Source organism: Pundamilia nyererei, unplaced genomic scaffold, assembly GCF_000239375.1.
Source record: "Pundamilia nyererei isolate P.nyererei 1_Seehausen unplaced genomic scaffold, PunNye1.0 scaffold00091, whole genome shotgun sequence".
Classification (NCBI taxonomy): Eukaryota; Metazoa; Chordata; class Actinopteri; order Cichliformes; family Cichlidae; genus Pundamilia; species Pundamilia nyererei.
In genome coordinates this window covers 1,601,665-1,612,956 of record NW_005187492.1, presented here as the reverse complement: position 1 = coordinate 1,612,956, position 11,292 = coordinate 1,601,665, and the positions used below count along the sequence as shown (strand labels likewise).

The 11,292-nt window shown below is 36.6% G+C and overlaps 1 protein-coding gene across 1 annotated transcript in view; it reads left to right on the top strand.

The window, feature by feature from the left end:
• Nucleotides 1-11,292, top strand: part of dph1 (diphthamide biosynthesis 1) — a 65,968-nt gene that overhangs the window by 8,277 nt on the left and 46,399 nt on the right. Inside the window, exon 3 of the mRNA XM_005739367.1 lies at nucleotides 6,588-6,651. Within this exon, the coding sequence (XP_005739424.1) occupies nucleotides 6,588-6,651 (64 nt within the window). The remainder of the gene's footprint in view (nucleotides 1-6,587; nucleotides 6,652-11,292) is intronic.

Below are 11,292 nucleotides of genomic sequence, written 5' to 3'. Positions count from 1 at the left end.
TTTTTTTGATGGGGGTAAAATACTAGTTTCCATGTAAATAAACATGTAAAAAAGCCAGAGATAATTAAATGAGTACATTTGACATTTTCTTTTTGATGTTTGCGTGAGCTACAAGAATTAAGTGAAGCATTTAACACCATCTTTTAGTTTCTACAGTAATCTTCCATGTTGCAGTTAGAGGCACGCTCAAGCAAGATAGGATAATATCTTAAAACTAACAATCCTGGTTTCATTGCAGTCATTAATTTTCTAAACTTTAAAATTAGGTTATGAATTAATTTTGAATTATAATCACAAACAATGTTAGCTTCACATTCGGGCTTATGTGGAATTCATGGTACTGTGTTTATGTCTATTTGTATTTACCTACACAGATACAAGGATTATATGCATGTAAACTAGTCCTTCAGAAAGACAACAGCACTTAACCCAACAGGAATTATGCGATGGGCAGCGTAGCAGGTTGAAAACTGGGCCTGGGCAGCAAAAGGAGCATAGGTCACCACCTAAAGAGAGAAATGTAAAAAATCTGATATCCAAGAACGGCGTGAGAAGCTTAGAGACTCCAGCAGACATTTTGCATTGTTTTAACTTGAGCTCTTTGTATGTTTTACCTGTTGTCTTTTCCGTGGCTGGCTGAAGGACCAACAATTGCAAAAGCGAGATGAGGCCTAAATTCAAAAAGCCTTTAAAATTCTTTTTGTACATCTCTGTCCACCTTTTTCTACATTCTCCATGAAGGTTGTTGGGTAGTAGTGATTGAAGTCAATAGTGAGCATTTGTATTTCTTTATCTATGAAGATGGGCAACTATAAAACACATTATTAGGTGTCAATGATCAGAAACTCCTTAAAGCACCAGTATACAGTCCGCATTGGTCGCTTTGTGCACTGTTGCAACATCATAACGCAGTCACTTATGTTAATGTCTGCTGTTCAGGCACAGGAAGCTGCAGTATTGAACTAAGGAGTTTTTTGAGGTCTTTAGACACATCTCTCACTAGTTTTCCTACCAGGCTTCTTCTATACTAAGTGGCTCTCTTTGAAGATTATACTTCTCACTCCAGTTCTTGACACTCGGATATGCTGTGATAACTTTGTATGTCCATTGCTTGCTTTGTGAAAAATTCTTTTTCTCAAGTCTAAACTAATTTCTTCTTTTTCGGCATAATGCTTTCTCAAGTGAAAGCTCAAACCCTTTATCTTCCAATTTACACACAGTATAATCTTTAGTTTTAACTTGATTTTCCAAGCTTGTGTATTGCGAAATTAAATCACATCATTATACAGCAGTGGTCTGTGCTACGGCTCAATAAAAAGGTTAAGTTTTTTTTATTGTTTGCAAATAAAAACACTTAATACTTTATGGGAAAAACCCCTCACTTTTGAACAAAAGTTTGCAAACAAACTACATTAACTGAGCTGCAATAGTGATGTGAGAATGTATTGAGAGTGAAACAGTGGAAAATTGAGGCTTGGAGGTCTCTTTGCAGCCTTGAGGGTATAAACATAAAGGTACAGGACAATTCAGGGCCATCTTAACCACGCCTAGGCAAAAGATTAATCAAAAAGAGGATTTTTAACTTGATGATTTGGTATTTGCTTTCCAAACCTAAACTGGACCTGGTTCAACAGGAGTGGGGCCTGATAGCTGAAGCAGTCACCTCTTATTGTACTACTGAAAACTCCAATGCAATAATATGGATCAATGAAGACTTTCTGGCCTGGTTTTTTAAAGAAGAAGCAAAGAAACTAGAAACAAATAGCAGAAATATGATTCATCTTTCTATGTAGTTTCTTTTAGTACTCCAGCTGCAGCATTTTTGGATTAATTAGAGGCCACTCAAATAGCTTTTGGTCATCATTAGAACAAGGAATTACAGTAGTTCAGACTAGAAAAGAAGAATAATTTCACAAGATGCTCCCAGAATTCACAATGTTGCAGGAATAAAAAGTCTAAAGAGTAACCCTTTGGGTCACAGCAACTTATTTTGTCATTTTTGGCTGTAAAATTGCACAAAAATTCTCATCTTTTAGGAGTATAAATTTTCTCTCGAGCCAAGAGTCTGTCATCTGACAAGGGATTTAAAAAGAGTTATTTGAAATAAATCATTTCAGTGTAAGGAAGTCATCTAAAAGTGGTGTACATTTCAAATAACTGACAATTTGTCCAGGGCGTTTTGATGAGAGGAAAAGTCTCAGAAACATCCAAAATTTAATCAGTGGATCTGCAGGTATGCTTGGAACCGTTGTTGTCACAGTGGATGAGCCCATAATCATAAAGAGATTTTGCCTGTTAAATTCAAGGCATACCGGGAAATAGAAAAGCTGCTGGACATTTATATAAAACACCAGCATGAATCCATTTGTGCTGGAAGTGACTTTGGAGGATAAAGATATTCTTTTTTTACTTGATCTGTTGATATCATTGTTGAATTAATGACTAAATCAGATATTTATATTTGTTACTGTTTGGTCCAGATATTTTGAAGTAGACAACAATATCAAGGTGATATACTTATTTTTTGTGACTGTAGGCAAGTTAATTTCTAGAGAATTATTTTGCAATTAAATTTTTGTTTAAAAGTTTTTTTTAATTCCTTCCCCAATTAAAAATGTTTTTTTTTAAATACTAAATACAAAATAAATGCCAACTTAGGTATAAATGAATCTGGGAATTCCCAGCAAAATAAACCATTCTGCTACTACAACTCCAGTGGTGTCTCACTACAATAAAGCAGCAGTAAAATATAAGCAGTCTTAAGAGTTGCACTTTAAATACAGTTTACATAAATTTAATGACTTTACAGCTCTCAATAGTACAAGAAATTACAGCTTTAATAAATCTGAAACCATATCATTTGCTGAGGACCATGCCATTGTGCCCAAGGTTCTGGTTAACAGTACTCCGTCTTACAATGTAGCTGCTTGGGTTGTCATGGTAAACTGGTAATATCTGCTAAATTAACACTGCTTAGCTAGTCAAAGTGAAAACCAAGATGCTCTCTGTGGGCTGGGGTTGTAGCACAAACTTAAATTAATTGTTTATTGTGAAGAATAGCTGCTCAAATTATGACAAACCTTATACCCACATACACCCACATAGTTAGTCATTCCCTCATCATCAATCATCAATGGAAGACACTCTTAGTACTGCTGACCACTGCGTTAATGGCAGTGCCAATAGAGGGCAGATCACACAAATCAGTCACCAGATTAATCACTTGCTATGTATATACTATTAGTCAACAATATTTTTTTATGCTTAATCTAAGCTTTACATACCTCAGCTTAATCTAAGATATGTAAAACTGTATCAGTAAAAGTGCTATTTCAATATGAAGTGGGCAAGTCAGATGTGTTATAAAAACTCATGAAAAAACTTTATTTTGTTTCCTATTTTTAATACTACTCATCTTGGAATTTAACATTATACTGTACAGATAGAAACACAGGGACATCTCATATAATCACATGTATACAACATGTTTTTTTTTTTATGGGATAAACCCAGTCTATGGTGTGTTTTTATCCTTCTGGTCAAGTCTGTTGTTGTGAAAACTTCATGTAATCTTTGGCTTTGTTCATTCTCTCTGCCATCCACTGATAAATTGGTCTTTCCAGCACTTTCGCAGTTTGCCTCCTACTTTTGATTGTTAACATAATCCCACGTGTAGCTTTTTAGTTACCTGTGCAGCCATTAGTGTTGCAACAATAGGTATACAAAATTAGATGATTGTTGATTGACATTTCACTCATAAAGGGGATGTTTACTTTCTTTCCTATTGAGAAAGTTAAGAAAGGGGCATGTATATATGAACTGCATTTTTATTTAGCCTTGTTATATACTTATTTGATCGCTTATATTGGCCATATGGTTGGGTTGTTACTCTTATTTGGTCAAGAATGTCCAAACGAGAAGACGAGAGAAGAAGAAAAAAAAAATTTAAAAAAAATTAAAAAAAATGTCCAAACGAGAGCAAGAGGGAAGTAGCAGGATCTTTATGTAACACAACAACATGCATTCACACAGCCTAACACACCTCTTCTATCTGACTCACCTTTCATTTGATGGAGTAGATGGAGAAAGCTCTTCGTTTCTGTCAGCTGTGGCAGAGGTGTGGTCTGAAACCTTTCTCTGTTAATAAACTTGGCCTTTCCTGGGTAATGACCTGCCTCTCACAGCCTGCATGACACTTGGTGATCCTTTAACCTTTCATCAGCAAGAACTTCTCTGACTCTTTCTCCTTAGAACTGCTCTATCTATCACGCCATCTCATGACTATTCACTTTCAGCCTCCTCAGTCTTTTATTTGTCCCAGCTTTTATTGTTTAATGCCGTCACTGGCGCCGAAGTCTTGAAATGGTTTCAGGGCTAGTCGTCTGAAAACATTTCTACACTGAATTCAAGGTCTTCGAGTTGTAATTCTCCACTGAGACATTGATGGATTTATTGAACTAAGGTGTGACAGAGTTTGACGGGAAGAAAATGTCACGGTTGATTGAAATAACGCCTTTGTTCCCAGATACTCGCTCAGTGTGTCAGACTTGGTGGCAGAGACTTCACACTGAACTGTTGAAGTCTTGTGCCTGCATGTCTGCAATATTAACTTCCACAAAAGGTATAAATAAAAAAGAAAACAACTGACAGGAGATATTGCTAGTATACAAACAGTGTAGACTAATATAATCCCAAACAGCAAACTACTGTAGCCAACACCTGTGTTTCAGAATTTTCAGACAGACAAATACACACACAAAAAAAAATCCTTTGTTACCATCACAGGTACACATTTTTCCTGATTTTTAGAATATCTATACGCAAGTCAAGTCTTTCAGCATCACAGTCAGCCTTTGCTGTAATATTCAAGTGTTGATGGCTGGTCAGCAAATTGAAAATTTGTTTCCAAGCATCTTGATAACAGATTAAATGTTTGCATCCTTTATCCAGACAAACTGTCGGCTTCTCAACTCATTTTTTTAAAATCACTGAAAATCGTTTCTCTTTGAGTTTGCTTCTGCTGATGTCAGCATGTTAGCTTTTTTTGCTTTGTGAGGAAATCATAGGATTAATGTAACTGGAACATCATTGGATTCTTAGTGAATTATGTAGGAAACGTACTGCAAAAACACCACAGCCTGTTTGTCAAGAAATCCCAGTTTCAATTTGTAGTTACTTGGATGTAAATCCAAGTATATTTGCCCTGTAACCAGTAATCTCAGTCCACAACTGTTTCTAATATAGCTGGCAAGTGGCTGGGATATATTTTGAATATAAATGTTGTGTTGTTGAAAAAAAAATGATAAGAATTTGTATATTGGTGTCATCGTTTTTAACATTAAAAAAATGTCACAAAAACAGATACATTTGACATTTTATTGATTTTTATGCTTTTGCTTCTTAGGTTTGGTATATTTCTTGTTTAAAAGCTTACAAAATGTTCATTTAAGCTCATTTATTTCAGTCCCCTTTGGACTTGTGTCTAGTATGATGTCCAGTCATCATTATTGAGAGAACAAAAAAACACTTCAAATTTCCTTGTCTATGACAGAGTACATTTAATAAAAGTATCTGCTGCTTTCTAGTGGCTAAGAATCTCTCATATAACACTGATTTCTCTTATTTTTTTTAAAATGAATATGCATGAACGTGTTTCATTTCACTGATTGCAGCCAGAGAGCAGTTTAAGAAGAGGGGAGAAAAAAAAAGCCCAGAGATTGAAATGAGACACTAGGCACTTTGGTAAATGTTGCCCTATCATCTCAGGTGGTGTAGCATATCAGTAGAGGTATCGGTGCAAATTAACTGATTCATTTTATCTTCAGTGCTCGCAAGTGCAAGTGTTTTGCTCGCATTTGGGAATAAATTTAATGTGTGCAAACAAATACTCGACTTAAAAGTATTAAAAAAAAATTAAACTCCACCAGTCTTTCTCTCTCTCTTTTTTAAAAAAAGAAATGGTTAAAAACACAAAAACAATTTGCCGATCATTTGTGTCATAAGTTTCCCCTTTATATATGTCAGCCTTCAAACTCATACACATATTTGCAGACAGCAAATACACAGGATTGTGGCATAGACAATGAATCCAAGTAAGGAATGCAGGTGAACATAAAGATATTGTTTTGCTGGGGTAAAAAAACAACCTCAGGCTGTGTAAAAATGAGAGCCTTTGTAAGTAAAAAAGCCTCAAAAAGAGTTATTTATCACAACACCTGTTCAAGCATCAACCTGTAGAAAAGTGATTTTTCTTTTCTTCAACCAGTCATATCCACCCACCTTGTGGGGGGGAAAAAAAAAGAAAAGATCTAGTAGCAGGCCTTGAGCTGCAGAGACAGACCTGGGGTTATTGGTTTGGACTATATTTCCAACAACCTGTCACCCACAAAAATAAACCAAGAGCACTACTGTGGAGAGAGGACAAATCCTATGAAATGTCACTGTTTGCTGTCAGTGGAGCACTCTGAACCAGAAGCAGCAGCTATGTATAGCTGTACAGTTGAGAAAGTATCAAATAACATCTTGTCATCCCTCTAATGCAAGCATGTAACTTTTCTATTTGTTTTCTTTCTCCGGTCTCTCTCCAGTTGCTTTGCAGCTTCCAGAGGGCCTGCAAATGTTTGCCTGCATCATCAGTGACATCATTGAACGGTAAGCCGCATTTAAAAAAAAAAAAAGATTTCATACTTGCTTGAAAGATCATTTCAATCTCAGACTTCCCACCCATGTGTTGTGTTGTGGTTTTAAAAGCCATTCTAACTTTGCACTGTTATAATTTGCACTTGTTTGCCCCATGCAACTAATTTCTGTGTTCACCTTTCTGTCAGATTTGAGAACAAATTTAGATGGATTTGTTTGGAAAGCTGCAGTTAGCTTATTTAAAGCCTAAAGTTAGCTCAATAGGTTTTGGGGAATAAATACCTAAATTGTGCTTCGATAAACCATCACAGTGGACTTGAAATGGAATAATCAAGATGGTGGAATTTCAGTTAGCCATTGCTTTTTTTTTGTCTATAATTTGTCCTATTTCGTAGATGGTGGACCATATAAACATGACTATAATTGTAGTTTAAGTGGTGGAGAAAGGTCAAAGTCTCCACTTCAGTCATACAGTATCGTGTTTGATCCAGAGGCAAAACAACAAGTGTCGTTGTCAAAGTACTTATGCACCAGTGTGTAGATGTTCACACTCTGTTTTGTGTGATTCCTCTACATCAAAGTTTTAGAATGCAAAGTTAGCACAGCATCGAGGTCCACTGTAACCACTTCATAAGAAAATATCCATACATTCTCTTCCACTTACAGCTGGTGTAGAAACCAGCATCATGACCACTTGGTATTGGAGAGCAACAGCCTTATCATAATTCCCCACCTTTGACTCAATCAGAGATTCTAAGGCATTACTCAGGTTTAGGACAGAGCAGATAACAGCCTCCCTTGCTCATAGCCCACAGCGGAGGAGGGAAGCGATATTATTCTTGTTAATTACAGTGCGTTTCAGCCTGCATATTCCCTATTACACACCAGCACTCAATCACACAGACACCACAACTTTTTCCCCCCCTCCATCCCACAGTGAGCAGTGCTTAAGCAATAATGTCCACTAGACCTAATAGTTTGTCTTTGAAGCTACCCTGTGGTTTACCCTGCTCTCTGCTAAATAAAATTGGTTATTCAATGTTTAGGAAAACACAAATCATAAAGCACACTCAAGTGAGAGCACTGCTTTGGAATTTGTTAGTATAAGTGTCTTCTTTAAGAAAATGACTGTTATGATTAAACACTCGGAGTGGATTCCTTTCATATGTGTTTAGCCAGTGGCAGCTTCATTATGTGATGGGCAAGATAAAGAATTGTTGTAGGATTTACCATAAATTTTTCAGGCAGGGTGCACCATTATTATGGTTTTCATAATTAGACATACTTTATATTATTATTGCAAAAAACTCTTTGCTAAAATGTGTTTCTGCTTTACGTCGTTTCCATTTTCTGTTCTGACACCATCATTTTTGTTCATCATTTCTCCTACTGTATCATTCTCCCTCTATCCAGACTCCGGCTTTATCTTTCTGTCATTCTCTTTACAGACATTTCTTACTTTTTTATCACAAGAAAGATGATAGTGAAGTTTTGATGATAGGATCTGATCTTATCAGTCGTATTGCTATCAGACTGAGAGCTGCTACTGTGTGCTTCATGAAATTTAAACCACACAGCTATATAGTCCAGTTATATGTTCAAGTTATGACTGTTCATCATAAATCTACCAAATCGGCCACATCTCTTCTAATGAGAGCAATTAGAAGACACTAATTGCTTTTCTCGCTGTCTTCTACCTCGTTCTCTATCTCTTGTGTCTGTGTATTTTTCACCCCCTCCTCACCATCCACATTTGTCTTCCAGGCTGCAGAGTACAACATGGTTCTCACGGTTTTCCTTCATTAGGTTCTGCGCTATAGTTTCCCTGCCTCCAGAGACTTTTTCTTCTATCTCTGCTGTCTTAGTAGGAATTTCAGCCCCATACTTTCCAGATTTAACAGATGGGTTCTTTGATTACTGGATGAACATCAGAGCCTGTTCAAAGTACTGAGTATCTGCCATCTTTCCAACAGATTGACAAGTTGACAAGTATCATTTGAGTGCATCGACTTATTTTGACATAGTCTTCTCTGCAAAATCTTAAAAAAAACAAAACGCTCTCAACAATGCTCATCCATGTTGGTCACAAGGAGCCCAAAAATGCGGTTTTGTCTTAGGTTTCAACGTTATTGCAGTTTGACTTCTATTTTTTTTGGCCATTATTTGTAGTGGTCAGGTACTACAAGTCTACAAATTCCTCTGGTGCACATGCCGGACATGCCGTTAATGTCACATTGCAATGAGTTTACATTTACATTTCACATTTCTTCTTCTGTTAGGTAGAGTAAATATGATGGATATCTTCATATTTACAAAACTCGGGTTAAATGTTCGCTTATCTTGAGAATGATGACCAGAATTCATAAAAAGTTGTGAAGAATAGGTACTGTTTTGTTTTGTTTTGTTGTTTTTTTTTTAACTCTGACTTTTTAAATATCTCATCTCACCCTGAGAGGCAGGGCTTAGCTGTGGCTGACTCATAAGTACAGAGTCACCATGAATCTGTCAGTTTTTCTATGTCTAAATAGGAAACTGGTGATTCCCAGAAGTCATTTAATTGCACACAAGAAGTCCACTTCCCTATATAGCGATATCCTGATCTGGCTGACTGAGAATCTTCTTAGACATACTTTGTTTTAATTATGTGATAGCCACAAGGCTTTTTGGATCCAACAATTAATCTAGGAACCGTCATCTGGGGGCTCCTTAGGGTATAATCTTTGATCCTGGTGTGTCGATACTCTGTATAGTAATTGGAGCATTTGTAAGGTGGCCATGGTTTAACTCTTTTTTACTGCTGCAACAACCTTGTGCCCAGCAATTACGTACAGTCACGATAAAGGTCTTAAAATTGCAATATAACCTGAAATCCCTCTATAGCAATTACAATTCGGGACAAATGTTTTATTGATCGGAATTCTGCAAATCACCATAAGCATCCTAAGATGAATCTAGGACAAAATTAGATGAATGACAAGAACCTTTAGAAGTTTGCACAGCTTGCAGCTGACCTCATGTCACACAGCTTATGCTAAAGGCTACCAGAGGTCTCACAGGGCAGCTTTGCCATCACCATCACTATCACCCCTGTACTCGTGAGACGGGGCTGAGGTCCATATGAAAATGGGGATGAAAGGCCTAAGCTGCCCTCAGAGTAAGAAGCTTCAGCTGGATGGACTGCTAAGTCTTAATGAGGACAAGCTGCTCTGAATTATGGCCATTCCCATGGCACAGTTAATAGACTTCGGCCAAAACTGTATTAATGCATACTTTTAGCTTGCCCCACTGTGACTGTAAAAGAGTAGCATGACAATTCATAGATGGATGGATGGATGGATAGATAGACACAGCACCACAGACTACAGTGTCTAAAACACCTTAAAAATATTGCTATATTACATGTTTCTGAATGGTTCAAAAGAATTAAAGCCCAACAGTCAACAAATCAGAGACAATAGTGAATGAATAGAACTTAGATGAGATCTGTACCTAGAAATGTTAATGAATGAATGACTCACTGCTCTCTGATAGAGTTAACAGATCAGCCAGTCTCATATGTACCATGAACAGTGGTGTAATTTCCACTGGGGATTGGTGGGCATATCCGTCTTAATGTTCAGAATGGTATTTTTGTCCCTCCTCCAACGTTTAGAGTTTCCGTTTGGCTCTAGTATTAAAATCTATTTAAACATTATCCTCTTACTGTCCAGCTGCCAAAATGATACTCTGAGTGGTTAATGTGACTCATGCAAGTCACCTTCAGTGTTATTATGCACTCGAGGAAATTAACCTTTCCTTGAGTACCAAGTCATTTGTGAACTTTAACTGCCCTAGGTTTCACCTAAGGCATTATACAAGGTGAGACAGACTATATATTGGCACATTGTCTTTGGCGTAGGATCTTGGAGTTGTAATCAACCTAAGAGGAAACCAGCTTGTACTATTCAGGCCTGGAAACTGTTGTTCCCTCATGTGCATTTTGTAATGTAATTTATTCAGAACATCTTAAAAGGTGGTGTTAGAAAATTAAAAGGTCTTTGTACATATACAGATATTATTTATATTAGTTATTTGCTAATATATTGATATTGACATGTATGATGACCAATAAATGAAAATATTAAAAATAAAGAAGAGATCTTAGAAACACCCTTCAGCTATGTTACAAGTACTGATATTGCATAGTTTGTTCACTATAGGGCAGTCTGCATACCTGTTGGCAGCGTGTATTTGGAACGTCACCAACACAACAACCAGTGGAGCAGAGCATAAACGAGTAATTAACAACTCATTGTGACCTTAAAACACATAACTTTTAAACCACATTGGAATATTATCTCAGTAAGGACTCATAAATGACTTCACATGACAAATATTAGGGAAGTCTGTTTTAAAGTTTTGTGTGTCTGAAAGAAAAGAAAATATGGGCTTATATATTAGATTTTTAAATCATTATATACAGGGAGTGCAGAATTATTAGGCAAATGAGTATTTTGTCCACATCATCCTCTTCATGCATGTTGTCTTACTCCAAGCTGTATAGCCTACTAAAGCCTACTACCAATTAAGCATATTAGGTGATGTGCATCTCTGTAATGAGAAGGGGTGTGGTCTAATGACATCAACACCCTATATCAGGTGTGCATAATTATT